Below are 27080 nucleotides of genomic sequence, written 5' to 3' on the forward strand. Positions count from 1 at the left end.
ATATCAAAGGAGATTGAGATGGAGGCCTCGCAGACAGATGACGGTTGTTCTGATGACTGCACGTTTTATTCGGAGTCGTTGGGTAAGACATCGTAACTGTCAGACGGGTTGGATTTGGGAGGTCTTTCAGCACAAGGTCTGCGTGCAAGCCTGTCCTCTAGTTCCAATAAATCTTTGATGGAAGTATCAATCTGCATTTAGTTCTTTCCACTATCATTCTTTAGGAGAGCACTAACACTGTTAGTCGAGGTCGCCCATACTCTTGATCTCTAGAGATACTAATAGAAAATAGTAAAGAAGGCCATCAATCAAACTTTTTTTCTGCCGCTGTTGTCAGTCCAAATCCTTGACAGACTCCTTCCCTTTGAATACCTGTTTGAATACGTCCCAAGCACTCATTGACTGTTTCTTCCAGAATTAAATCGATCGATTTTGCGCAGTAGATCGGAGAGAATTGAACAAGATCTACTACTGTTCGCCGGAAAGCATTTGACATGGTCAAGTCCGGGTTATTAGTCTCGCGCCGTTCAAGAATGTGCGGCTAAAGTTGCTTCAACTAGTGCAGCGACGGCCTTCGCCTCCGGTTCCGCGGGAGAAACTGCTTCGGGCGCTTCCTTCAGAAGGTGCCGAACGTCGTTCTTGCCCTCTCTGATACTCTTGGCTGCTTTGTGGATTCTAAAAATGGTCGTAGCTGTGATTAGTCGTTCGGTTATGGGGAGGGATTTGGACGAGAAGAGTAACCAGAATATTCAAGATTCAAGTGGATTGTATCGGTGAGCAATTTCATATACATACGCACCAAACACCGCCTTATGCTGCGTACTACTTCACCTATTCATCGTAGAAGTAGAAAATATCATTAGGCCAAGCGATTGGACTGTACATAAGCTTTTATTGCGTCGCAAGACTAGCTAGTGAGCTCGTGTATTCGCGTTGCGCTTAATTGTGCATCATCGCATTATGAGGCAGTCTGCGTTCTAGGAATCGACTTAGACATAAGATATGATGGACAAACAATACTTGGAGGTCGAACGAAAGGGGGACGGTGGTGAGTCAAGGCACCTGGCCGGAAAAACAATTAATCCGCAGCCTGACTCACGGGCAAAACTTAAGGGTAAAATGCTGCCCCGCGTCCAAACACACTACCAGCAAAGACAGACCAATTCACACCATGGCCGACCAGCAGCCTCCCGCTGAGGCTGGCGAGAACTTGCACCTCGATCCCGTTACCGGCGAGAATATTTCCAAGAGCGAATGTTTGTGTTGCATCCCACTAGATTGTGATTTAAGACTCACGCCCCGCAGTGAAGCGTCGCCAGAAGCAACGCGACAATGAGCGCAAGAAGGCTGAGAAGGCCGAGAAGGCGGCTGCTCTGCCGAACAGGCCCAAGAAAGAGAAGTCGGCAGAAGACGCAGAAGGAGAACTGAATCCAAATGTATGCTTCCTTATAAATAAGCCAAGAGACAGATATCTCATCAGACTGCAGCAATACTTTGAGATTCGATCGAGGGCTATCAACAAGCTCCGGAGCTCCAAGGACCCTAATCCGTATGCCTCGCCTCCATCCATACCCCGCGAAACGTATTGACAGCATGGCGGGTCAACTGACAGGTGGATAGATACCCCCACAAGTTCCACGTCAACTACAAAGTCCCTGGCTTCATCAAGGAATACGAGCACCTCAAGAAGGGCGAGACCCTACCAGAAAAGGAAATCCGGGTCGGCGTGCGCATCATTACGAAGCGTGCTTCCGGAAAGTGGGTTTTCATAGTCACCCGTATAGGATTGGGCTGATCAATGGCAGTGCACTACGATTCTATGACTGCAAGGCAGAGGGCGTTTCGATCCAGATCATGTGTCAATTGCAAGAAGCATCTGGCTCGGTTCCCTTCCTCGAGCAGCATGAACACCTACGGCGAGGAGATTGGATTGGCGTGGTTGGTTACCCTGGCCGAACAAGTCCCAAGAACAGAGACGGTGGAGAGCTCAGCATATTTGCAAAGGAGGTCGTTCTCCTCACGCCATGCTTGCGCCAGCTCCCGACAGAATACTACGGCTTCAAGGATCAGGAGCAGCGCCACCGACAGCGATTCCTCGATCTGATCATGAATGATCCGACTCGCGAGACACTTATTACCCGGACTAAGGTCGTCAAGTACGTTCGTAAGTACTTCGACGAGCGAGATTTCTTGGAAGTACAGACTCCCATGATGAACAAGATTGCCGGTGGCGCGACAGCCCGGCCTTTCAAGACCTTCCACAACGATCTCGGTATGGAGCTGTTCCTCCGCATAGCTCCAGAACTCTACCTCAAGGAACTTGTTGTGGGCGGGATTGAGCGTGTTTATGAAATAGGGCGCCAATTTAGAAACGAGGGTATTGATTTGACGCACAACCCGGAATTTACCACCTGCGAGTTTTATATGGCTTTCATGGATATGTACGACATCATGGATATGACTGAAGAGCTTGTGTCGGGCCTGGTACACTCGGTCAAGGGAACATACAAGACTCAGTATCACACTCAGGACGGGCAAACATATGATGTAAATTGGGAGAAACCGTGGAGGAGAGTCGAGATGATTCCTGAGCTTGAGAAGGCAACCGGGGAAAAGTTCCCACCGGCCAACCAGCTACATACGCCAGAATCGAACGAATTCCTCCAGCGTGTGCTCAAGAAGGTCAATGTGGAATGTTCGCCGCCATTAACGGCTTCCAGGATGATCGATAAGCTAGTAAGTCTATCAATTAAGCCCCATTCTTGCTGTACTGATCCGCGCTTTAGGTTGGCGAGTTCATCGAAGAGACTTGCGTCAATCCAACTTTCATCATGGGCCACCCCGAAATCATGTCTCCCTTAGCCAAATACCACCGCTCCATTCCCGGTCTATGCGAGCGCTTCGAAGCTTTCGTCTGCAAGAAGGAGATTTGCAACGCTTATACTGAGTTGAATGATCCCTTCGACCAGCGCATGCGTTTCGAAGAGCAAGCCAACCAAAAGGCACAGGGTGATGACGAAGCACAGCTCATTGATGAGACTTTCTGCCAAGCGTTGGAGTATGGTCTTCCCCCAACGGGAGGATGGGGCATGGGTATTGATAGATTGGTCATGTTCTTGACAGATCACTACAGTATCAAGGAAGTCCTAGCATTCCCATTCATGAAGGATGTTGATGAGAAGAAGCCGCAGCAGACGGCAGCAGAGGCTGTTGGTATTGAGCCTATGCCGGAGGAAGGGATACCCCATAAATGATTTGCATCGAATGAATAGGTGTAGTTGCAGGTGCAGCTACGTATTCACAACTAGGGATTCATGAAGTAGGCGTGAGAAGGACCATTGCTGGCTGGAGTGGGTGAGGGCAACCAAAATGTTCGGGCATTTAGACAGCCCGTAGAACAAAAATACTTCATTCTAGACAATCAATATTTGCAGGTTCAATTTTATGACACTTCTCCGTCTTCTGGGCGTGCGTATACGTCATGCTTTCTATAATTTCACCTCTGCCTTGCCCTTCCGACACCACCTTGCGCTAGTCCGTTTCGGTTAGTTTGTCTCTACCAATCAATGCCCGCTCCGCAACTTGACCTTCACCTCAGAACCACTTTAACTTAGCTCTGACTCCGTTTCTGACCTCTGTCTTTGACCAACTCTTCCGTCAGATCTATCCTTTCAAAGAGTCTTTCGACGCAAACCACCATGCCGATACCTCCAGGATTGTCCGAAGCTCGAGTTGGAGCTTCACTAACACAGTAGCGCAGAAGTCTCGCCTTGACCGGTATCCATCCCTATCCAAACTCACCTTAACAGCCGCTACATGGATACTGAGGGGTTTAAGAGAGGCTGTTGGTCTCCACAACCTCAAGGTTCCACTATGACGCAACCCTTCGGTGCCTTTGCTCTACAATGGCCCTTGTGGCATCGTAAAGTAAGTTTCTACTCTCTCTCCTCCAATATCATTCACTTTAATCCTCACCATGATGAAAAATCGCAAAACACATACGTTAGTCCGATTCTACATGAAGGACAAAAATGCTCCGTCTTCTGCACTGCTTTTACAACGGTTTCTCTCTCGGCACTTGAGTTTAAGGGTTAAAGCTAACACCGAGTTTCAAACCTTAGGACTAGGGCAGTCCGAAGGCGAGAGATACCTGGTTATGATGGAAGGTGTTCACGTTCACTCTCCATTCAAGTGGGATGTCTCGCAGTGACGATGAAGACGTACTTGTGCGCGCTGAAGTCAAATGGGGATTCAAAGTGTTGGATATCTATCTGATCCCACAGCTCCTCCATTATAGTCACATCGCTCATGGTCGATTGCTCTGTAATTAGAAGCCAACCGCGCGTTCTAAGCCGGCCATTCTGCACACTCACCCCTAGCAGTTTTAGACACCACCTTTTTTCACTCAAGGTCAGCCTTTTCCCTTATCCTCTACCTAGTAGCCAGCGGTTATGATGAGTCACGCTTTCTCGTTGAAATTAATTCCCAAGGATGTTTCGAATAAACTTTTATCTATCTGAACCACCTCTATCCTATTCAACACAGCCCGCCGCTGTGATTAGCACGGCACTAGCATTGATCAGTGCAGGTACTCACGTATCTCGTCATGCGCAAGTCACCTCTCACGGTTTCGTACCAGGCACTTATTCGCTCTTGGTTAATCTTACCCTTTTCTCTCTCTCTCGGAGTGTCTATGGAGAATGACTTGCACCGCGAAACCCAACCTACAGTATGATCTCATCATGGCACTGATGTCCCCCGGTGCAGGTGCTTCCATGTCTCATACCCCACCTATAGCAATCTCCCATCATTTCGTTGATTTAGAAGGTACGTTTTACCCTCGACCCTTCCCCACTTCTTACTCAAGCACATATGATCACCCAATTGTACCCGTTTTTTTTATGAACAAACTTTAATTACTCGAGGGTATGATTTTTACACTCTTTTCAATTACAAAATGATATCCATCTAATCCTTCCTTCCCATTTGCACAATTTGAGAGAATATTGACGCTAACGCCGAATATGAGAAGTTGTCGACGTTTGAGAGAGACTAAAAATCTAGATATGGAGGGAGGTTTGAACACGGTATTAAAGCCCACAATACAACGGCTCCGACGGTACTGATACAAGGAGCTTCACAAAGACATATCTACGCGTCCTTTTCTCTGCTAGAAGGTGGGGCAATGATGCGAATGACGTCTTATCTAATATTCATGGGGGTTCGAAATTATTTTCTGCACTTATCCTTCTGAGCCCCTCCTATGCCAAAAATTTGAAACTGCTATTAACTATAAGATACTCGCTGGGGAAACTCGAATACAAGTTCCGAGGCTATGCTTTGTGGGCATCGAAATTACAATGATAATCTAACCTATACTTGAGGCAAGCGTTGGGCGAACGAATAAGATCGACGAAGTAGGTGGAGATTGAAATTGAGGCATCTTGAATTACCAGATTAGCAACACCATGGGAGTCTCGTAACTTCGAAGAGGTTGTTGACTGATGATCACCTAGTCGACTTGATGTGAATGGATCGATAGGCTAGCTAGATACGAAACAACTCCATACACAGTCGCATTCCAGCCACCGTTCACATAAACATGTGAAGATAACTCAACACAAATAAAAACACAACACACTGGCCAAAACAGATGTCCAGCAATACTGACGTCCCATTCCAACCACCTGTACATGTATAATAGCACAGCCCAACGCCTCGCCGGGCCCTTACTTTACCTCTACCTTCGCCGCCTTAAGCATAGCCTCTGGATCCCTAATCCCCGCATTCTGTCCCTGCTGCACCCGTTTCAACGTCAACGCCGCAATCAGGGCAGCGCCAACACCAGACCCATCCTCAGCCGGCAAAATCTCAATAGGGTCGTCCTTACCCTTACCCTTGTCCGCCGGCCAGTCTAGAATCTCCTTTAGTGCCTGCGCACCCCTGACCTTGAAATGCGGGTACTTGTTGAAAACAGATCCATCAGCACCAACGTGACATGTCTCCCAGCCCTTCTTCTTACAGATCGCAGCAACACCACACGCAGATAGACGTGCAGCGCGTGTGCCGACGAGTTCGGCCAGGCGGCGGATGAGCTCAAGTTCGGGCTTTGTGCAGCTGATGCCGAGTTTATTTTGGAAGAGATCGTGGGTTTCTGAGAGGTTCTCGAAGGGGTCTTCTTCGATAAAGGACAGGAACCCCGCGTCGAGCGAGTAGGCTTTTGTGAGCTTGGAGACGTCTTGGGTTTCAAAGATGGCACAATCTTGGTTTTGGTGGAGGTCGAGGAGAACGAGGCGGAAGATCTCGCCGAGATAGAGACCCGCGATCATTTTTTCGAAGGCTTGTTGGCCGGGCCGTGGGGATTCTTTGTCGATGACGATGTCGTAGGGTGTGCGGGGAAGGACTTTGTGCTCGTTGTCGAAGGCGCCCCATTCGCAGTTGATGGCCATGGGGAGCGAGGGGTCAAGATTCATGTGAGCGAGCTTGGGGATTGAGCCGCAGTTTTCCATGTAGGCGGCGTTGCAGCCAGTACCGAAGATGCAGCCGATTCTCATCTCGGTGTCGGTGTAAGCGGAGGCGATGAGCGTGCCGGTGGTGTCGTTGACGAGGGCAGTGAGCTTGATGGGGACGCCACGCTCTGCGAGGGCGGCCTCGAAGGGTGGGACGACGTCCTTGCCTTCTACGCCTTCTATGTCGAAGCCCTTCGTCCATCGCTGCAGCACGCCGTGGTCGATGTATTCCTGTGTCGCGGGGTAGGAGAAAGTGAAGCCGAGAGGTAGTGCATCGAGATCCTCGTCCTGGTGGTGGTACTCGATGAACTGCTGCAGGCAATCCGCGATATAGTTCCACAGCTCTTCAGCCGTGCCTGTCTTCAGCTCCTCGGGCATGCGGTACTTGGATTGTATGATGTCGAACTCTCCCTTTTCCTCTGGGAGCGTGATTTCGCAGACTCTGAGGTTGGTGCCGCCCATGTCGAGGGCGAGAAAGGTACCAGTCTCGTAGCCATCGGGGAAAGCCATGCACCATGTTGGGTTCATGGGCTGTGTGCTGTAGTCAGCGGTCTGTTATCACGACTGCACTTGGGGCTTTCTGCTCACGATAGATCCTCCCTCAACAGTCAACCCCTTGGTGAGCTCGTCCACGAAGTGGTCCGAGATCTGCTTCAGTTTGTCCTGCGGCACTGTGAAGAGCTCCTCTAGCCGAGTGATCTGGTCCATCAGATCCTTTGGCACATCGGCCATGGAGCCTGTCGCGCTCGTGATCAGCCCCATTCTCGCAGCTACAGTATCCGACTGTCGCCTTCTCGAAGTGGTGCCTTGGGAGAAAAGCGGGAGGTGGATGTGCTATAGTACAAATAGAAAGTGCGCTCGTACCCTTCCGCGAGGGCGGTTTCCTAGGACCCAGGCCAACCATGGTTGCGGCTCCAAACTTTTGTCTCGTTCAAGTTCAGATAATAGCTTCCGACGCAATCGTAGACACTTTTTGGTGGCGCAATCGATATCCTTATGACAGCGGGATTCAATAGCTATTTAAGCACTTGTGGCCTGTCAGCGCATGCAATCGTGATTCAAAGCGCGCACCATGTGGGATGATGCGGCATATAAAGATTTACAGGTCATGCGCAGAGGACGGGCTTGGTGTAATTGCCCATAGCTTTCTTAATATTTGCTTTTGGGCAAAGAGAAGAAGAGAAAGGCTTACCAAGCCCCAGGACTAATGCTGAGAAAGAGCCCCCGCCAACAAGGCTTGAGAGCGGGCTGGTAGGGCAATTGAGGTGCTGGTCACTAGGCGATAAGTCTTTCCAAACTACAAGACTCAACGGGGCTATCTGTTGACAACAGTGGAAAATTTTGAGGATTTTAGATGAAAGGTTAACGGTTGAGCAGCGAGAGGTATCGAGTGTTGAGGGGCCCACATCCCACGCGCGAAACTCCGAGGACGCCGGGGATATGACGCTGCAAGCAGGGTTCAGATGTAGACCCTGCACGTCCCGGCGGAAATCATCTCAGGCTCCGGATCCACCACCGTCGCCTACAGTACCACCACGTTCATCATACTTCATCTCGACATCTCACGCTTCAGAGTCGTCGCATCCCGCCCGCCGTTACCTATACAGACGTCAAACCACGGTTCTCTCACTCTAATGCTTCGATCAAGCTCAATGACGTCAACACCCTTCTCGCTGTCTCCCTAGGAGCGGCACCGCTTACTGAGAGACGATAAGAGATAAAAACAATGGAGCTTGCAATCAAGAACTAACTGAAAAATTAAAATCTCTGCAGCCGCGATATGTTGCTTGCGCGAGGAAGCAGCCAGTCAACCTCTCATCTCCTTCACCACTTTCGGACGGTTTCAGGCCCTTCCAGTCCATGATCGATCATCTTCAAAACCATCACCTTGGGCCGAACCACTGTGGGAGCTGAGATCTTCCCTCTCGTGTATATTTCACTCACCTTGTCTATCAAGTATGTTTCTTTTCTATATACCATTCACTCGCCCATTCATATAGGCCACAGGCCGTAGCCATCGCCACAATGCCTGCTGCATCGGAGTTGGGAGTAGGAGCTTGACAACAATTGAGGGAGGCTAACCCCTTCATTCTAACCTTGGTTCCTCCCTTGACAACACTGCCGCAATCACGCAAGTCTACGATCTCCGGGCAACGCTTTTGATTATTTTCCTATCAGGTTCCGACGCAACCAACCAAAAAAGTTGTTTGGACGCTCTCGCCGATGTTAGCCAATATTCCAGAGTTAGAGCACCAGGCCTCCACTTCCGTCATTGGTTACAAAGGCAGCCAGCATCTCCCCCTCCACGTCCACAGCATCCGCCATCTCTCACCATTCTTTACAGGCGCCAAGTCAATCGCAGACATCCGCCTCTTCGAGAAGCTCATCGTCGACAAAGAACTCAGTCACGTGCATTCAACAAACATTCTGGATGCTGTCGATTGCAGAGGCCAATTCTGCACTCGCCTAGCAATCATTTCGCTCATTAACGCAGATTAGGTCTCGATCCTAAAGCGGCTGCTGAACCTGCATCACCTCACCTCTAAGCATCCTGCTAGCGAGCTGGTTAATCTCGACAAGCATACCTAGTCTCCCCTTCGCCGCCGCATAGATGAGGCCGGCCACCTTCGCGATGCCATAGTTGGCAACCTCATTGCACCGCTGGGAATGTTTAGTTTAACTTGGCAGGCTAGTAGGGTGCTTTCTTCTTTCGAGTTTTGTAGGTGGTGTGAGTGTGGTTTAGAAAAGGGCTTGGGTTCAAAAAGCTTGAGACTGGGAGTTAGGTTTTGGAGCTTGGTTTCTTTCTATGAATGATACCCTGCCAGACGGCCTCTAACTTTCTTTCGGGATAAAACAGTAAACTATGTGCCTCTTGCTACTTTCGCATCTAGCTCGGCGATATATTCTTCAGGTGTCGTGAAAACTGGGCATTGTAGCAAGTGGCGTTCTGTGGCGCATGCATGAATATCCTGGCTGTGCAATGTCACCTACGTAGAACTCGGATCCCCACGCGCTTCCGGTCCCAGCCATCAGCGGAACCGAGACCCCGGGCCGCAGGATTGCCTTGACGCAAGTCCGGCACTTGGATCCCTGTGGGGACGAATAGGATAGTTAAATAAATGAAAGGCGTTTGAGTCGTCTATGTACATAAGGCGCAGTTTTGGACATTTGATACAGGGTTCACGAGAGAGAATACTCGGCCTTATTCCTACACCGAAGCCCGAAGCCCAGAAGGTTTTTAAGAAAGAGATAGTCCTAGGAGAGAAAGAGTGTTTTGAGATTTATTCGTACATCTGATCACTTTCTCTTTACTTCATTCCGGAAATTAAGCATCCAACTCTTCACCCAACTACGAAGCCCACATTCATTCCACTCACCATGGCCGCCCCCGGAGGAACCTACTTCATCCAATCTGCCCTCAAAACTCCCGCTGCACACCACACATCCTTCTCGCAGCTTTGGGAAACTAAATGGAAGAAGCCCGCCGAAATGGGTGTCTACCCCTTCATGTTCGGCACAGCGGCAGACTTTGAGCCCGTGGTCGCCGAGCTCGTAAAGCAGGATTTCCACGAACCGTATGACTGGGACGCCTATGCTAAGATGTATTTTCCACAAGCTCAGAATCTGGTACGGGTGGCGGAGGAGGCGGAAAAGATTGGGGATGCGGGGAGGGAGAAGGCGAGCGAGTATTATCTGAGGGCTAGTGCAGTATACCGGATTTCAAGGTTTCCGGCGCCCAGAAGTGAGATGCAGAGGTGGGCATGGAAGGTGGGGAAGGAGTGTTGTATTAAGGGGCTTGGGTGAGTATTTATCTATTATAGGCAAACGGAGACTTGAGAGGTAGACGCTTATGTATAGATAGCTTACGTCCCCATCCGGTCTCAGAGATCCAAGTTCCACACACCCATCGTCTGGATAGCGAAGGCGCACACATCCCAATCTACCACCTCCTCCCCTCATCCGCCACCAAAGCAAACCCCGTCCCCCTCGTCATCATCTTCACCGGCCTCGATGGCTACCGCACCGAACTTGCCGTCTGGATGGAAGGCTGGCGCCAAAACGGCGTTGCAACCATCATCCTCGAAATCCCAGGCACAGGCGACTGTCCCGCGAAACCCGACGACGTGACATCCCCGGACCGACTCTACTCCTCACTTTTCGACTGGATCGCCCAACAGCCTGGCATCGACCAGCAAAAAATCGCAATCTGGGCTTTCTCAACCGGCGGATACTACGCCATCCGCGTCGCGCACACGCACGCCTCGAAACTCGCTGGCGTCGTTGCGCTAGGTGGAGGATGCCACCACATGTTCGACCCAGAATGGTTGAGCGAAGTAAACCACCTCGAATATCCCTTCGACCTCGCCAACACACTAGCCTACAAATGGGGCTACGGGACCGATGTTGAAAAATTCAAAGCCGAAGCGTCCGACAAGTTCTCGCTTCTTAAAGACGGAACGCTAGATAGGCCCGTCTGTGCACGACTTTTGCTGGTTAATGGGACGGAAGATGAAATTTTCCCGATCGATGATTATTATCTTGCGTTACAGCATGGGGCGCCTAAGGAAGCGAGGTTTGTAACAGGGACAAAGCATATGGGCGAGCCGATGAGCTTTTTTATTATTTTGAATTGGTTGTATCGGCTTTTTGGAATTGAGGCAGATCCAGTGAAGCAGATGCAGACGTTACCATTTAAGCCAAAGTATTGAGCGGAGGTGGGGAGGAACTGAAGCAGTGGTCGAATTCGGGAAAGTAAAAGGTTGCGGTTGCAGTGAAAAACTGAGTCTCGAGCGTGAATTTTTGGCAACAGATTCGTAATATCATTGGAGTATCACGGTTTTTGTTTCCTTGAAGACGATAAGTGGAATTCCGCCCCAAAGTGGAATGCATCCGCTGGATCGAATTGCTTGAATTGACTCCGTGAAAGTGGGAAACACAGGATCAGTGCATCGTTCAGCCCAAGATATAAGCTCATTCGGTCAATATTGTAAGACATTGATGAGGGTAGTCAGAAGATGAGGGCGATTTGATATTCGGACCTGGTATTGAAGAGGCATGTATGTCGGGCTTGCCAACCGTCCAAAATGCTGGCTTCAGAGAATCGGATTAGTGAACGTTGGGAGCATCGGTTTGCCCAGTATTGAGTTCAACCTTACTTTAAAGAGCTTTAAAGCCACCGACTACTTTGAAGATGGGAGTTTCTACGTCCTAAATGCGCCTGGCGTATGTTCAGCCCTGCTCTGTTTGGATCAAGTGTGTGACCTTGTGCTAGCATTCACCTGGTCATGTAAATGCGCTTGCGAGGACAAGTTCTGAGCCAGATACATCCATTTTTCTTGCTATTGATAACATACATCTCGGTAGTGAGATTCGACTTACAGATGTGCTACCACTTCTGGACCCAGATACTCGCTTACATTTAACATAGAATGATTCAGTCTTGCCACGCTTCTAGCAAGGACACTTCGGGATATGCGTATGGTGTTTCTAGATACACTTTTGATATTATAAATCAAGCGAGCAAGTATGCCACAGTGGCGGTAAATCTTGATGGTTACAACACGCTTATGATTGATCGAATGTATCTTTTTCGAAACGCTTTAAGTAGCCCATTAAACCATGCCCACAACATACTGGCGATCGCTCCATGGGTTCGAGTGAAGGAATTGATCCAATAGATCTTACGGTACAGACCCAAGGACCTATATTAGCAATCGAGTGACTGTAATATCTGCCCGCAATGCCTGCCTCATTTCTTGACACAAACGGCCTCCAGATTGTTGCCTTCGGGATCAAAGATGTAGGCCGCGTAGTACGGCTGCCGGCTCATCTGTTCTCGAATCCCAGGCTTGCCATTGTCGGTGCCACCCTCCTTTCTACAACTCCCTAATTAGCGTTTGTGCACAACAATTCCACAGGCCCCGCTTACAGTCCAAGCCCATGGAATTCGTCAACAGCATTGTCGTCTGCTGGCGTTAGTGTCTCCTCCGGTTCATTTGACGGATGCAAAACATCCTACCAGGGGCATCAATGGCAACATGGACAGGATATGGCTTGTGCCCCTCCGGTACGACTTGGAGCCAGAGATATGGATAATCACTGCCGTATCCAACTGTCTTGCCTTCGAAAGCTCGAATCATTTCATTATATCCGAGTGGTTTGAGAACAGCCTTATAAAACGATTGCATGGCGGCCATGCGCTGGCTAGTAACATACACGAAGACGTGGTTGATTGTCATGATCCTGATTGGGAGAGCTAACGACAAGACGAGATGAAGGTAAAATTTGAGGCTGAGTTAAAAAGTTGATACAGTAAGAGTTGAGCAGCCACTAGACAGCTGCATCATTTCAGCGGAAGCGGAGATACTGGTACTAATATGTCCCCTGATGCAATTAATAAGCGTGCTGAAAGATGACTGTTGCCTGAAAACAACTCGGAATTCCGAGCAGATACGTTTAAGGTTACGGCTGCCAAGAGTCGGATTTTCCTTATCCAGTCAGTCGAGCCGTAATGGTCAGGAACACGACTACCCCATGCTGTAGATCGGAACATTCTTGCAGGATGAGCAGGGTTCGAAGAGAACTAGGGCCAGAACAGTCTTAGGGGGTGTGTGTCAGCGACCCAAACTCGTCCGTCGCATGCCGCGCGAAGCCTCCACTTTCTGCTCCCGATGACTCCGTTATGAATTTCCAGTAGTGAATGGTCTTGTGCTTTTCCCACCATCAATGATTGGTTTGGAGCACAGCCTGCCCCTTAACCGGACCAATTCAAATGACCGAAAGGGAACGGTCCCGATCGCCAAAGAGCGATTGAAGGTCTTATATAACCGGAATCCCGAGAATTCACCCTGCATCTTAGCTCCGAGAACTGAGTACCGAGAACCTGTTACGATGGATACTCGTATCAAGTGCCAAATCTGCAAGAAATCCTTTACCCAAAGTCCGAAATGCCCTCTCCCCAAAATGCAACCCAGGACGAGCGAACGCTAACGGCGGACAGAATCATCGCTAATTCGACATTCGAAACGCTGTACGCCAGGTCCAGCGCCGAGTCTGCGGCAAAAGTCTTGTCGCCAGTGCACGAACTCGAAGACGAGATGTGATTTGCAGCGCCCCAAATGCTCTAGGTGCGAACAACGAGATTCGCTATGCGAGTACATCACTCCTTTAACCAGGGGCACACGGAAGTCACCGCCCCCAACGGGTGAGGATGTTGTTGACAACAGCGAGGAAGCTCATGGCAACTTCGAGTCTGCTTCTGCTGTGAACTTTGCAGCAGTATCGATTGCGGGGTCATCACACGGCCTGTTGAGGTAAGCCTCCTCGTCGACCTTCGTATTTTACAGAACGCTTCACATCTCCTCTCAGGATGTCTTGGAGGCCAAAGTAAAGATTTAACTAGGCGAAATCTTATTTCTCGCTACAGTCCAGGTTCAATCCAATACGTCAAGATCTGGCTCCATGCAAGCAAGCTTCTCGTGGCAGTGGACTCCGGGAGTGGGAGTGGGCTTCTTCTCCACTGCGAAGTATGCATAACAGAAAAGAAGAATAGACGATGCTGACCAGGATCCTGTAGCACTAGCATGGCTCTTAACTTGAGTCCGCCTTGGGCTTCATTTGTATTAAGCAACCCTTCCACCACCACAAACGCTCCCGTATTCAACACCCAACCACACAAAGATCCCTTCGACGGCTTTCCATTCACCTTTTCTCCCATTACCGATCCTCTGGTCCCTGTAAATCAAGAGCCCGCAAGGACGGAAACAACCCTTGATAGTTACAGGCTTATTTCAGACGATTGGCTGCTTTGGAATCCCGGACCCGGCGGCTCAATCCCCCCACTTGTGCGGCATAGTATGGAAACATTATTGCGTGTGATGAAAACGTGGCCAAAGACTTTGGCTAAGGGATTCCAGACGCCCCCAATGTTACACTTCACTCACATTCATCCCGATACGAGATTGCTGCCGCTGTCGAATTGCATTACGGTCACAAAGATGTGGGCTGGACAAAGCGGTAGGACAACAGAAATCGTCCGTCAAACCGTGGTACAAGAAATGCGTACCCTATTTGAAAGAGTGAGTCGTTTGTCCTACCCTTTCCCAAGAAGTGATAGAGTAACTCTTAGTTTCTCTCTATAGAGATACTGCTACTCTAGCCGCTAAAGGAATTCATTTTGGAGCTGAATTGAACATGGCATTGCAACTGACATTAATAGTACCGATCCATGGATGAGAGGCATCTTCTTGCAGCCCTTCAGGCACTAGTCTTCTATACAATCATCCTAATGTTTCCCGGGAAAGGCCAGATCTCGGTATCCCTGATCGATCCAGCAATATTCCTCTGCTTACAACGAGTGGTTTCTTACGTAGCACAGACTGGCCTCATGCTGACTGAAGAGAGGGACCATGAGAGGTCATCCTGGGAGTCATGGATTCATGTCACTGCCAAGAGACGCGCTGTATTTTCATTGTACCTCCTCCACTGGTCCTACAGCGTCTACCATGGCCTTCCATCCTTCGAGTGCAGCCAGCTGGGCTTCATGCCCGCGCCAGCTCCTAAATTTCTCTGGCAAGCTGAAACGAAGGAGAAGTGGGAGGAACTCTACAATCACTGGCTTGCGCAATGGGGCAATACACCCTACATGATGCGGGAATTTGCTGCAATCCAATCTGGACCGACACTCGAGAGAAGATCTGAAATATGGTTGGAAGATGCAGATGAGTTAGGGGTGCTATTCTTCTCTATTGGTACCACCGTTCACCCTTGTGTTGAATGGTGGTAGTTTTGCTTACCAGGGTAGTTAATGCAACCGAACGAGAGCCTGTCTTCGAGATAGGGATCCCCGTTTTAGCATCATAACGAAGCACCCGCTGCTGAGAATTCCGATAATCCGTCGTGCGGACGAATCCGTTCACTTGACTTTTATAAGTCCCTTCCCTTTGGGGCAACTCGAAATGCTTGGCATACCAGAACTCCGGCCTCCAGCCTTACGCTCCCAAATCATTAGTAACCGCTGTGAGCTTTTGCGAATAAGTCAATCTGGGCGAGGGCTTAGTATGATCATGTACTTGTTATGGCTTTCCCGTTAAAGTCCATTTGCCATTCTTCCATTCTCGACTTCTGCCCCTCAACATCATCCATTACAGTTTCTGCTTTCATTTCACCTTAATTCAAATAAAGGTTTATCAGGGACAGCAGGAAATCTCTCTCAATACCCTCTTTCCTACATATTCATCCAATTATGACCACAGCTCCAGAGTTCGACATTCTCTTCCTCGGTGCGACTGGTTACACTGGCTCGATCGCCCCCGAGCACATTTCTACCCACTTCCCCACGACCTTCAAATGGGCGGTAACCGCTCGCTCTCTCGCAGTCGAGTCTCGAGATGGTTGCAGCAGAGTTGAAAAGGCTTAGCCCCGATCGCTCTCCCCCAGGTATTGTCCTCACAAGCCTTAGAAGGAGGGATTAAAAACCTTTGTAAAGAGGGAAAGAGTTATCACCAATAGCATTAGGCCATACCATAATTATTCTGAACTGGATGTGGAAGTTTGTGTGTCCCAAGGAACTCATTGTGTAGACTTGCATGTCTTCCTACCTAGATCTTATCACTTCTCGATTTTCCAAGCTCACATCTTCTAGTTCAACCGAAACGTCTTGGATCACAGAAATGGTGTCCTGCTATCAAAAAATGGCAAAGAGCACTGGTGCAATCATCATCCCTGCATCGTCGCTTTCCAGTTCTCCCTCCGATCTCCTGGCCTGGCTTACTGCATCTAGAACTCACGAAATAACTGGGAAAGGCGTGAAAAGAATCACTTCCAAAAGCGAAGTGATCACGAAAGGGACGGGAGGTGGGAGTTTAATAACCCTGCTTTCCATGGCGCAATGTAATGGCGTCCGATGGCTATGGAATCCAGATAAGAATTACATGGTAGCCGCCAAAGCCAACGAAACCCCCAAAAAAAAGAAAGGTAGTTACTGGCGCATTTTTTGGGGGTTTAAGAAGGTGGAGGACTTGGGCACCATGACGAGTCTAATTGGCGTATCAAACATCGCCATTGTCACCCGCTCCAATCCCTCAATCACAATTGTTATGCCTTGGATTTCGTCTATGAAGAATACGCACCTGCTCCCAATGCCATCGCCGCGATAATTACACACGTCTTCCTCAAATTCGCAATTCTACTCTTCGCACTCTCTCTTTTCCGCGCCTTCCTCTAAAGCCTGAGTTTCGAGGCTGGCACTGGACCTGGTTGGCGTGAAAATGGGAAAGCTGGAAGTGCGGTATTCGAAAGTGTTGGCACTGGGCAAGAATCGAGAGTGAAAGGCAGGTTTCTATGGAAAGAGGCACTGGTGCATGTTTCAGCGCTTGTGAAGTTGATTAAATAGAATAGTGGCGTTGGCAGAGAGGGAGGAATGAAGAGTCAGAGTTTTTTGGGGATGAAGTTGGTGGAGAAGGCGATAGAGGTTGGATGTGTGGTTATGCTTGAAGTGTTGGAGAAGTGAGGTATTGGTGTCGACTACGATTCCGCGGCTAAAACGCAGGAGGGAGCTACGAGGACGCGAGTTCCAATGCGTCATCTGCTTGCAGAAACCCTTTAAATTACAGCCACATCCTTCCTACATATTTATAACTTTGTAACGATCAGGAATAGACTACCGTCCTGTCTGTCAGCTGAGGCTGAGGCTAAGTCTGAGGTAATCCTCCCGACACGGTTCGCTACCATCCAAAACTCTCCGCCTTTCTCCGACCTGTAAGGTAGCCTATAGACTTTGTTTCGGACACCGATTCCGTTGCGTGCCGTGTTCGGGTCAGATGTTAGAGTGCATGGGTGGTGGGATGGGGTCAGTTTGAGGCACGTGTTACCGAGACATTTTGGCGTTCCAGATACTGTGGTACTACGGAAAGAAGCGAGGGTTGATGAGGAAGGTGGTGTGTAGTTAACAATGGTACGCGACGGGAAAAGAGCCGTGGGTGGGACAGTTCATCGTTTGTGTGCGGATGGCTCACATGTTAGTTTGCTTATTTGTTCTATGTCTAGCTCGAAATTGGAAATATACGACGAAATCATTGAGAGTGCCCTGTGAATTTAGCGCGCATGCTGAATTGATTTCTTTGTATAGTGGAATGGTCCTGTAGGACTTAGTCGCAAGCGTGGGTCCATCTGGAACGGCATGTGTGGCAATTGAATAGAAGATGTCGTTCTATTGACTTGTGATGTAACCGGGGTTCGCGATGAATCAATAATATGAAAGTGCTGCAGGGTAAAACGATGTGACTTAATGAAATTTTTTTTTTTCCTTTTCGGAGAATGCGCCAACATTTTAGACTTCTCCATTGGATCGATAGGCACGTGTTCCAGGGAAATGCCGTGCCTACCTAGAGCTGTTATGGGCTTGAACTGCGAACACTCTAGATGTTGTTTGTATCTAAGTGCTTCTTTCCAACTAGGGTTGACGAGGAAGTCACGACTTTAATCAGAGGCCCGCACACATCCCATGGTATCCCTATATGCAGCGCCTATGTGCCTAAGAAGCATGAGCACATGCTTCCTTCTACGCTACCTGCATAAACTGGGAATTACGCACAATATATAAATGCTTGTGATGGAAGTGTGTGGGGAATGTCAGGAGTCCAAGAACGTATTGAATGCTTGAAGGGCGTTGTCCCCATTTGATAGGAGATAAGCAGCATAAGTGCCGCGATGGGAAATATAGATGGAAGGGCGGTCACGAGTTTCTCCTAGGGAACGGGTTGGAGGAGTCGACATTCCGCCAGACGCCTTGGTTGGGGATTGGTTCTGAGGAAGGGCCGATGCGAATATGGAAGGAGGCTCCAGGAAGTAGTAGTCGAGAAGGGAAATAGTCGAGGTAGGCGTTGCCTTCAATATGGTAAACAACGAAATGCAGACCTCGACCATAGCCAAAGCAGGCAGTACGCACATTTCCTTTTCCTAATGAGAGTTGTTTGGACAAGGGCCGGAGAGATGGAAGAGCGATAGTGTGAGCCAAGAAAAAGGAAAGCAGAGACAACGAAATGAGAGGCCATCCTTATGCCATTTCTAGGTAAATTGGATAGAGGACCTACTATTCCTATAATTCCTCTGACGCCGTCGTCGTACAATTATTGCAGACAATCTTAGACGCCACTCGTTAAGGACAGATGTTGCTTTCTTGTGACGCCCTGCGTGCTTCAAGCCACCAATACAGCGCATGCACACGTCGCCTCAGGTATCGATTGGGGCGATCACTGTCACAATCGATACCCGATAGCCACGGATGCGCATGGCCAAGAAGCAATCATAATGCGGAGAGCTAAGCTGTCTGTCCTCGGCTGGGCCCCTTCATGCGTTCGTCGAGTCCAACGGGCCGCTCCCGGCAGCCCCTTTTCGCATGAAGTCGAGAAATTGCCTCATCACGACGAGCGCTGGGGCGACCACATGATAAAGGGGCATCCTGGTCGACAGCATGATGACGATTGCATTTCAAGGGCCTTGAGCCCTAGATGCCCGATGCCATGATGGTGGGTGTGGCGATCCACTGCCGGGATGTTTGGACAGCGGGAAAGTGTAAACAAACAACGCGTCTCGATTAGCGAACAACAGACTTCTGCCCCCTCCCCCCCCTTGTTGCGGGCAGCAAGAAAAATGCAAAACGGGGCGCGAAGAAGTCAAAAATAAACGCCCTTTGCCCCCGTCTCCTGCCATCACACTCATTGCGCATCGGGTTTGTCCTGGCGGTGTGGTGTTGATTCGACAGGGATTCTTCAACGGCCAGCTGCATGGCGACTCGGATGACGGCGAGAGCACGGGCCCCAAACAAAGCCCCCCGGCCGAAAAAGAACGTCCAACGCGAGCGCGTCTCCCACAGTGTCTTCCATCCATCCCCGTTCGACTGCAGAGCCCAACGCTGAAAGGGCCACATTGCCCGCACGCACCTGTCGTCTGCTCCTCCCCTCAATTGCATCACCACCAGTCTCGTCTGCTGCGTTGCTTCTTCTCTTCGTAGGCTCCAGCGGTCGTCGCTGCCGGTGTTGTTGTTTACGCCTGCACACGCATTCCTTAACTAGCGTCACCCAACCACGGAACAGCGAATCGCCCACGACCACGCCAGCCGGCTTCCCTTCCTCTTGCCAGCGCGTCTCTCTCCGTCTCTGCGCTTCCGCTCTCTTCCATCTCTCGCCCTTCTTCGATCCCGCAGGCCTTGCATGGAGATCCGCGCGGTGCAGTCGGTCATCGTTCGCTGAGGTGGAACTCTGGCTGAGACGTGAAAAGATCGAGAACGGCCTTCGAGCGGACAAGTGTCACCCAGCATTCCACACATTCATACCACGCCACGCGCCCACTCAGCCCTGCAAACACTTGCGCTATCGTTATCGATTGAAGACTCGGTATTCTCCCCATCAATGAACCTCTCGCCTGCCGCACTGTGGATCTGAATATCCAGGCTGCCTCACTCCAACACACACGAGCGAGCTGCTCACTACTGTCTCATTCCGCACGTGGAAGTCGCAGTCCACGGACCAAATTATCCCCTTTCGCCAGGAGCGACCATTCACACCACCATCATCAGGCATGGACTTCGCCTATTCCCCGCATCGTGAGACAGGCGGCACCATGCACCTGCCCTCTCCCACACACTCTCATGCTTACCATATGGAAGGGTTTGCCTCAATCCAGCAGCTTCGACGGTCACTGTCGCGCTCGCCATCGAGGCCATCTCGCTTCCAGCTGCGCAGCAACAGGGCCTCTGACTCACCTGGTTCACCTATCTCACCTCTGGCCCTCGCGCGCGCTTTCAGTCCGAAACCATTCAAAGACACAACTCCCGCCAACACATATCCAACATCTCCCCTTGCGCCACCCCCGGCAACAAACAAGAAGAAATTCAGCCTCCGTCGCACGACGCCTTTCCGATCATCACCCCGCAACCGTACCAAGTCTAAGAGCCCGCGGCGCGCATTAGGGGAATCTTCTAACCAAGGCAACGTGACACTCTTCACCTCGCGGCGCACATCTGGAGAGGAGAACGTTACAGTGCGGAGAACGAGCGTAGAATCAATTGAGAAGATTGCAACTGAACAAAAGCCCTTGATGCGGTTCGACCTGAACGACAAGCCGATCAAGTTCGAATTCGCGCGATCGCGTGCCGAATCCAGTGCACCTGGCGCAAATTGCTTGGTGCCTGCTAAGTCCAGTCCTCTAAAGCGGAGCGACGGTATTATGAACTTGGATACCGCGAGTATGGGCAGCCCAGTTGCAAAGAGGAGGAGTCTACATGGGGCATCTGCGTTTGGATCTGACTTTGATATTTTCGAACATGCACCTACCCCCAGATCAGCTGTCGAAGATGCACAGCGGTCGCATGATCTTGATATTGGAAACGGATACTCCTTCTCTTCGCCTATTGTGAAGACGAATTCCCCTCTCAGGAGAACATCTTCTCTACGCAAGTCAACGCTCTCCCAGCGATACGGATCTAATGCACCCAGAACGAAGCCAGCTTATGATGGTGACTTCCTCCTACCCGGCCAGGCAGCCTCCAAAACCAGGCACCGAATGTCCCTCGATGGTTCTCTGGCATTTAGCTCAGGAACCACCCAGGCTCCCTTCCGTAAGTCTATACATGCCGAACTCGCACGCCCTTCAAATCAACCAGTCCTTCGTGGCGGTGCTGGAAGCCACCAGCCACATCCTCTGTCGAATGCTTTGACCCCATCTTCTTCATCTTCGACTATGGCAGATGATTCTCCAACGCATGCCCATGTTGCAGCTCCTCCTAGCGCTGTCCCCCGGAATCATGCCTTCTCTCGATCATTGCCCATCGGCTCAACCCGGCCACAGGCGCAACCAGAATCAGAGTCTTTCGACTGCTCATTTGAGACTCCAATGGCTTACAAGATGGCTAAGCCCAATCCATCTGCATTCATGTCGACTGGTCTGCTATCAAAAAAGAACCGCAATGCGGATGAAACTGCATCAGGCTCATTCGGGGCATATGTCATGCCTGATACCCCATCGAAGCGGATGTCTTTTCCTCCCGTCACTGCCACTCCCTCGTTTAGTCGTAGTGTATTCGGAAACCCGTCGCAGCCACATCCTGAATTTGGAACGCCGAGCACTCCATTCAGCATCCATGCGTCCAAGACTTCGATAGAGACATTTGGTAAAGGTGTCAGCATCTTCGGTAGCTCTAACACCCTTGAGCGTCGTGGTAGCTTTGCCAGCATTGATGGAGACGAAAATCTCAGCTATTCACCTTCCGGGAATCACATGACAGACAGTCAGTCGAGCAATGATGATATGCCACCTACTCCAACCAAGCCACACGATAGCTCTAGTCGACGCTCCAAGGAGAGTAGTTTGAGGCGTAAGACTTTCGGTCGGGGCCGCGCATCTCTTGATGCAGACACATTCAATCCTCCAGACGGTCCAGAAACTACGAGTATTGACATTCCCGAGGCTGCTCAAGCACAAAATGGTAAGTTTATTTCAACCTTGATCCTTCCGAGACTGCCAGACAAGGGGGCTTCATCATCAGATGACGGACCGGCGTCTTCAGCTCGTAATAGATCTCACTCTGCCCTTGCCCTTTCCTTCGCTCGAAGTCGGCTTTTACGACAGTCCAAGAAAAGGGCACGTCCAGCGCCACTTTCGGTTCGAGTCTTTAGTTCTTCTTTACATTCCGTCAACTCCGTGAACGCCGCTAAGACATGTCCATTTTCAACAGTCAGCCCAGTGGGTGCATCTGGGTCTTCTAACCAATGTTCACCCCATACTCCACTGGAGTCATTTGTACCGCCAGACCCGAGCAAGTTGTCCATCTCGGGCCAGAATCGCCGAGGTTCGTTGTCATTCAACAGCAGCACGAACAGTAACTTGTCGATTCCGCCTGCCACGCCAACGGCCCCACGTGATCACACCATATTCTTCGGAACAGGCCAACCAGCAGTTGTGCCTATCGCAGGACTCACTAAGAACGATGTGGACACAGCATTGACCTCACGGTTCCATTCAGTCACCATGTGCGGCAATGGCGAGTTCTCCCAAGTATATCGTGTTGAGGATCCTGTCGACAAGCGACTCTCGCTTATGTCCCCTCCTGCAAGCAAGGTCTGGGCGGTTAAGAAGACAAAGAAGCCATACGCCGGGCTCCACGATCGCGAAAAGAAGATGCGGGAGGTACATGTTCTCCGAGCACTTCGTGATCATGAGCACATTGTCTCATTCACAAACCATTGGGAGTTTAAGAACCACCTCTATATTCAAACCGAATTCTGCGAGAATGGAAATTTGAAGGACTTTCTCGCTCAGACTGGATATAAGGGTCGTCTCGATGATTTCAGGATCTGGAAGATCCTTCTCGAATTGTCATTGGTGAGCAAAGCCGCTGATTTCATTTGAAAGAGTACTAACGTAATCGCAGGGCGTCAAGCATATTCATGACAATGGTTTTATTCATCTCGATTTAAAACCAGCCAATGTCCTTATTGATTGGGAAGGTGTCCTCAAGATCGGTGACTTCGGCTTGGCTAGCACATGGCCCGCTCCTCCGCACATTGATGGCGAAGGCGATCGCCACTATCTAGGTCCTGAGTTACTGTCAGGCCGCTTTGACAAACCTGCAGATGTCTACGCGCTTGGAATGATTATGTGCGAAATCGCTGCCAATATCGTACTCCCCGAGAATGGCACTTCATGGCAGCGACTCCGCTCGGGCGATTTCACCGAGATACCCAGTCTGACTTGGAGTTCAGAGAGCAGCCTCCATCGAGATGCCAATGGCGACCCAATCAACGACCCAGAGAGCTTGAACGGGTCAGCTGAGACTCTATGTGTCTCCGATGCTGAGGATGACCCACTGAAGTTTCTACGTCTTCCTTCTGTCCCACATCACCCAGAGGAGCTGGTCAAGGCTCCAAACTTCATGGTCGACCCCGAGGACAACGAGGCCCTGGATAGAATTGTTCAGTGGATGATGAACCCCCACCCAGACCAGCGCCCTGCTATCGATCAGGTGTATCACAGTGGAGGTTGCCAGTGGGTTGAACGTAGGAGGCGCGCTGGTGCCACTGTGTACGAAGGAAACTGGGGCCCTGCCGATGACGTTCTGGACTTCACCGAACATCACGAGATGGGGGTGGCAGATATGATGGACACCAGCTGAATGACTTAGGTTGGGATCTGGATTTCTCGCCATCTTGATCTCTGATCTGGATAGGCTTGACTTGCGGCATGGCTCGGCGCTTCGACTCATCATCTACATCTTCGGTTCTTTTCTTGGACAACGACATCTGTATTCAGCATCCGGTGTTAGGCTACGTTGACGGTATGCTCTTTTGAGTGCGAAGTCGATTCGTAGTCGATATTTTCTCGACATGGTTTACGACCTCGATATTACCCGCATATACACTTGTTGCTCGACTGTTGGTGTTCACCGGCGTTTTAACCCAAAAGAATCACAAAAGCATCTTCATTCGACAAATCCGCGGATTTCGTCACTTACGACTTTACGACCTGGAGTTTATGGCCCCTTATTCCACCCGTTTTGGAACTTGTTTTGGAAGCTACATGCATATGCATATTCCCTCCCTATCGATATGGACTTCGATGCCGCTCCTTTTGCGCTGAAATGCGCTTGTGAGTTGCGGGAGGGTTTGGCGTTCTTTGTGATTTTGTTGTGCTAGGCAGGGAAGGATCTTATGACGTATGACTCGCTTAGCCTCCTATATCATTGGAGGAATGAATGGGTATGGGAGGCTTGGGAGGAGGTATTAGTTCTTCGAATTCCTCAGACTGCCTGTTCTGAGTGGTGCGTGTTGATGGAGGTAGTGAAGTGTCTAGTATTTGAACCTGAATAAATATGTTATGAATATCATTGCGAGGCTCTTTGCAATTGTGACTGGCGCTTCATGAGAAAATGTGCTGTATCTTATCACTAAACGCAGAATATGACATAACAGAGGAGGAGTACAGTATAAGGCTGAAATTAGCACCTAAATTTTGGAGAAGTTTGGCTGACTAAATCTGGCTGCAAACTGTTCCGTGCTCTGTGTAAATAATTTTGCTCTACAGCTTTGCTTCTAATCCATGGGAGGTACGCTAGGAATGGCATGTGAAGAAACTCTTCTTTTGAAAGGGTGTATAGGCCCTTTCATCGAGGCTTCTCGACTATAATTCTCGCTACTGTGGCGTAAAATTGACGGCGCATCAATTCATGCGGAAGACTATAGTCTTTTTGCAAAGATGTGCGCAACCGAAATATGTTATCCTTACACTTTGGAGTCTGGAACACTGAAAACAGAGGATGACAATGCTGGGAGGCAATATAAACCTGCTCAGTTTCGCAGAAAGGTTGAACTGTGCAACTCGACTACGTTTTCTCCTACAAAAAATATCTCATGACACGAAAAGAATGTATCTGAACTAAAACCAATGGAGGTACTTTTTTCTCCTCCATACGAGTCCAAGACTAGCTGCTTGAATGCGTTGAACCCAGAAGCAATGGCTTTAAGTTGTGCGCGCGTCCAAGAACCCGCTGCAATCCGGCTCATACCCTTTTCTTATTTTTGAAGGCTTAACTTGGTTATATATACGTGGATACCTCTGCAAGATTCCCACGCCAATTCCTTCGTAGCTTCTACTCTCTACGTCCACTAAATGCAAGGCTTTTTTCAGGTTGTGCTTGCTTGGAAACAACAGAGTTAACTCAATTAAACCTTTCATTATAACTGCTTCCAATTTTATTAATACTCTGTACAAGACTGGAAATAAATAACTGGATTATAGTCCTGGCCGCCAGCTTGTGTTCATCATCAGAATGGAACGACCGGCCGGATATGCCCAGGCATCGAGAAGTGAATTATGAAGGAGTAGAAGTAGAGTCTGTATACATGCTTGTAATTTGCAGTTATTAGCTTGCACGCGTATCGTAAGCAGAAGCGCAATTTCCCACGAGTCCTTTGATGTATATAAACACCTCCCTTCATTGTGTTTTGCGGTCTTCACAGGATCCCTCCCACTTCTTGAAAAACGTGCCACAACTATCGTATTTGGAAGTGGAAATTTGATAAGTTGCCACTGAATACAGTTCGGCATGGAGACCTATAATGACGCCTGCATCTCGTTTAGTGTCCAAAAATGGCAAGCGTATTGCGGATGCTTGGGCTCGGTTAGACTAGAATTTTATGGGGAGATTGCCAATGCCTAGGAAGGTAGACCATATTCTGAATCCTCTTCCGGTTCTGGATGAAAGGCTTTAGAGACTGGTATTCAAATCTCCTGAGTGATGTGCAGGGCTTCCAACGGGCCGTACTACGGTCCGTACAAAGTGAACCGTAACGGTCACGTGTTTAGTACAAACGTACTGAGTTCGTGAGCCGTACCGTACGTTTAATGATGCCCTAGGTACAGTACGTAATACAGATTGTATTACCCTTTAGGAAGTTTGTATAGGGGTTCTAAAAAGGTAGGAGGGCTCTAATTCGCTAAGAGTTTTGCAAGGACGCTTAAATCTCTTTTTAAAGGGTTTAAAAATGCCTCTTAAGGACTATTTTCTATTATAGAGTTATCTATCTACGCCTCTTACTGCCTTACAGGCCTTATCTAGTTAATTAGATCCCTTTGTTATTAGTCTTATAGGTTGCAGAAGTTAAAAGCCCTCTACACTGCGTCTCCTGCCTTATCCCGCGATAGTACACAGGCTGTGGCTAAAGATTAATTGCAGTAGTCCCTAGAGGACTGCAATCACATTGCGAGGCAATTGTACACTGTTAAAGGTGTAGGCTTATGGCGCAGATATAACGCCCCTAGAGGAGCAGGGCAAGGTAATCCGCCTCTAGCTCTACTGTTAGTGTTATAAGTAAACATATCTACTCTTGTTACTAGAGAGAAATAGCTATTTTATAGTTAATTAGACCTTAATCTTGCGTCTCTAGAGACTTATAGTCTTAGTTATTTTAACTAGAGTACAGCGTACTTTAATTAAATTGTACTACTTGTACAGATTACGTGAGCTGTAACAGTTACAATACGTACACCTACCTCTCCTCCTCCCTGTCGTACGAACGTACACAAAATCTCACCCGTACAGCCTCAAAATCGCCCAATCGTACAGTACTACGCCTCGTTGGAAGCCCTGGTGATGTGCTGATTCAAGATCTAACACGGAGATGAAAATAATGTGTGCAGAAATTTGAAATATCGATTTAAAGTCGAGCATTTTGGCTTAAGGCTTGTCTTGTGATGTGACTTTGCTTTGTCCACACGACCTTCAAACTCATCCATGAGTCCACTCTGGCGTACAAGCATCGGTTGCAGCCCCGGTACATTTACAGCACGACCAACAAACCTGCATCTCATCAGCATAATCCACTCTCTAACCAATTCCCGAGCCCACTCATCCCCAAAGCCAGACCAAGCCCGCCAACTTACACTATCATCATTGGCCTTCCAAGCATACTACTCCACATTAGCTATTCATCCCCTCAGCACCGCAAAGAGGAGTATACATACCCATCCTTTTTGGCAAATCGGAGGGTCGAATGCACATATTTTATCGCATATTCT

General features: G+C 49.4%; 8 protein-coding genes across 8 annotated transcripts; 5 read left to right on the top strand and 3 right to left on the bottom strand.

The window, feature by feature from the left end:
- Positions 1–1138: 1138 nt before the first annotated feature.
- On the top strand, positions 1139–3433 carry BDR25DRAFT_299875 (lysyl-tRNA synthetase). The gene is made up of 6 exons (XM_033689245.1): positions 1139–1256; positions 1306–1436; positions 1488–1549; positions 1621–1758; positions 1806–2736; positions 2787–3433. The coding sequence occupies exons 1-6, from the start codon at positions 1172–1174 to the stop codon at positions 3252–3254; spliced, it is 1815 nt and encodes a 604-aa protein (XP_033555050.1). The 5' UTR covers positions 1139–1171; the 3' UTR covers positions 3255–3433.
- Positions 3434–5494: 2061 nt separating this feature from the next.
- On the bottom strand, positions 5495–7443 carry BDR25DRAFT_8830 (uncharacterized protein). The gene is made up of 2 exons (XM_033699193.1): positions 7098–7443; positions 5495–7040 (listed from the first exon to the last, which is right to left on the bottom strand). Exons 1-2 carry the CDS (start codon positions 7269–7271, stop codon positions 5730–5732), a joined length of 1485 nt encoding a protein of 494 aa, XP_033555051.1. The 5' UTR covers positions 7272–7443; the 3' UTR covers positions 5495–5729.
- Positions 7444–9669: 2226 nt separating this feature from the next.
- Positions 9670–11614, top strand: BDR25DRAFT_276048 (alpha/beta-hydrolase). The gene is made up of 2 exons (XM_033687533.1): positions 9670–10309; positions 10372–11614. The coding sequence occupies exons 1-2, from the start codon at positions 9888–9890 to the stop codon at positions 11216–11218; spliced, it is 1269 nt and encodes a 422-aa protein (XP_033555052.1). The 5' UTR covers positions 9670–9887; the 3' UTR covers positions 11219–11614.
- A 258-nt stretch (positions 11615–11872) lies between these two features.
- BDR25DRAFT_299881 (uncharacterized protein) lies at positions 11873–12852 on the bottom strand. Its single transcript, XM_033689246.1, has 3 exons — positions 12529–12852; positions 12439–12475; positions 11873–12385 (listed from the first exon to the last, which is right to left on the bottom strand). The coding sequence occupies exons 1-3, from the start codon at positions 12746–12748 to the stop codon at positions 12259–12261; spliced, it is 384 nt and encodes a 127-aa protein (XP_033555053.1). The 5' UTR covers positions 12749–12852; the 3' UTR covers positions 11873–12258.
- Positions 12853–13400: 548 nt separating this feature from the next.
- On the top strand, positions 13401–15294 carry BDR25DRAFT_206563 (uncharacterized protein; the record flags this gene model as incomplete). The annotated part of the gene is made up of 4 exons (XM_033684493.1): positions 13401–13449; positions 13510–13801; positions 14092–14587; positions 14728–15294. The coding sequence occupies 4 exons, from the start codon at positions 13401–13403 to the stop codon at positions 15292–15294; spliced, it is 1404 nt and encodes a 467-aa protein (XP_033555054.1).
- Positions 15295–16071: 777 nt separating this feature from the next.
- On the top strand, positions 16072–16666 carry BDR25DRAFT_365337 (uncharacterized protein; the record flags this gene model as incomplete). Its single annotated transcript, XM_033696886.1, has 1 exon — positions 16072–16666. Exon 1 carries the CDS (start codon positions 16097–16099, stop codon positions 16664–16666), a length of 570 nt encoding a protein of 189 aa, XP_033555055.1. The 5' UTR covers positions 16072–16096.
- Positions 16667–17603: 937 nt separating this feature from the next.
- On the bottom strand, positions 17604–18983 carry BDR25DRAFT_348469 (uncharacterized protein; the record flags this gene model as incomplete). The annotated part of the gene is made up of 8 exons (XM_033694417.1): positions 17604–17915; positions 17963–18021; positions 18103–18256; positions 18283–18425; positions 18457–18617; positions 18664–18739; positions 18791–18855; positions 18880–18983. The coding sequence occupies 8 exons, from the start codon at positions 18981–18983 to the stop codon at positions 17604–17606; spliced, it is 1074 nt and encodes a 357-aa protein (XP_033555056.1).
- Positions 18984–19962: 979 nt separating this feature from the next.
- On the top strand, positions 19963–23785 carry BDR25DRAFT_8912 (kinase-like protein). Its single transcript, XM_033699201.1, has 3 exons — positions 19963–21993; positions 22243–22889; positions 22939–23785. The coding sequence occupies exons 1-3, from the start codon at positions 20088–20090 to the stop codon at positions 23677–23679; spliced, it is 3294 nt and encodes a 1097-aa protein (XP_033555057.1). The 5' UTR covers positions 19963–20087; the 3' UTR covers positions 23680–23785.
- Positions 23786–27080: the final 3295 nt, after the last annotated feature.

Source organism: Lindgomyces ingoldianus, assembly GCF_010093535.1.
Source record: "Lindgomyces ingoldianus strain ATCC 200398 unplaced genomic scaffold BDR25scaffold_1, whole genome shotgun sequence".
Lineage (NCBI taxonomy): Eukaryota > Fungi > Ascomycota > Dothideomycetes > Pleosporales > Lindgomycetaceae > Lindgomyces > Lindgomyces ingoldianus.

Coding starts and splice junctions, on each gene's coding strand:
- BDR25DRAFT_299875 (XM_033689245.1), top strand. CDS start 1,172: ATGGCCGACCAGCAGCCTCCCGCTGAGGCTGGCGAGAACTTGCACCTC. Junction 1,550..1,620: donor AGCTCCAAGGACCCTAATCC/GTATGCCTCGCC, acceptor ACAGGTGGATAG/ATACCCCCACAAGTTCCACG. Junction 2,737..2,786: donor CCAGGATGATCGATAAGCTA/GTAAGTCTATCA, acceptor TCCGCGCTTTAG/GTTGGCGAGTTCATCGAAGA.
- BDR25DRAFT_8830 (XM_033699193.1), bottom strand. CDS start 7,271: ATGGGGCTGATCACGAGCGCGACAGGCTCCATGGCCGATGTGCCAAAG. Junction 7,041..7,097: donor CTGTTGAGGGAGGATCTATC/GTGAGCAGAAAG, acceptor TACAGCACACAG/CCCATGAACCCAACATGGTG.
- BDR25DRAFT_276048 (XM_033687533.1), top strand. CDS start 9,888: ATGGCCGCCCCCGGAGGAACCTACTTCATCCAATCTGCCCTCAAAACT. Junction 10,310..10,371: donor TGTTGTATTAAGGGGCTTGG/GTGAGTATTTAT, acceptor ATGTATAGATAG/CTTACGTCCCCATCCGGTCT.
- BDR25DRAFT_299881 (XM_033689246.1), bottom strand. CDS start 12,748: ATGACAATCAACCACGTCTTCGTGTATGTTACTAGCCAGCGCATGGCC. Junction 12,476..12,528: donor TGTTGCCATTGATGCCCCTG/GTAGGATGTTTT, acceptor TAACGCCAGCAG/ACGACAATGCTGTTGACGAA. Junction 12,386..12,438: donor GAATTCCATGGGCTTGGACT/GTAAGCGGGGCC, acceptor AGGGAGTTGTAG/AAAGGAGGGTGGCACCGACA.
- BDR25DRAFT_8912 (XM_033699201.1), top strand. CDS start 20,088: ATGGACTTCGCCTATTCCCCGCATCGTGAGACAGGCGGCACCATGCAC. Junction 21,994..22,242: donor GGCTGCTCAAGCACAAAATG/GTAAGTTTATTT, acceptor CATTTTCAACAG/TCAGCCCAGTGGGTGCATCT. Junction 22,890..22,938: donor TCCTTCTCGAATTGTCATTG/GTGAGCAAAGCC, acceptor ACGTAATCGCAG/GGCGTCAAGCATATTCATGA.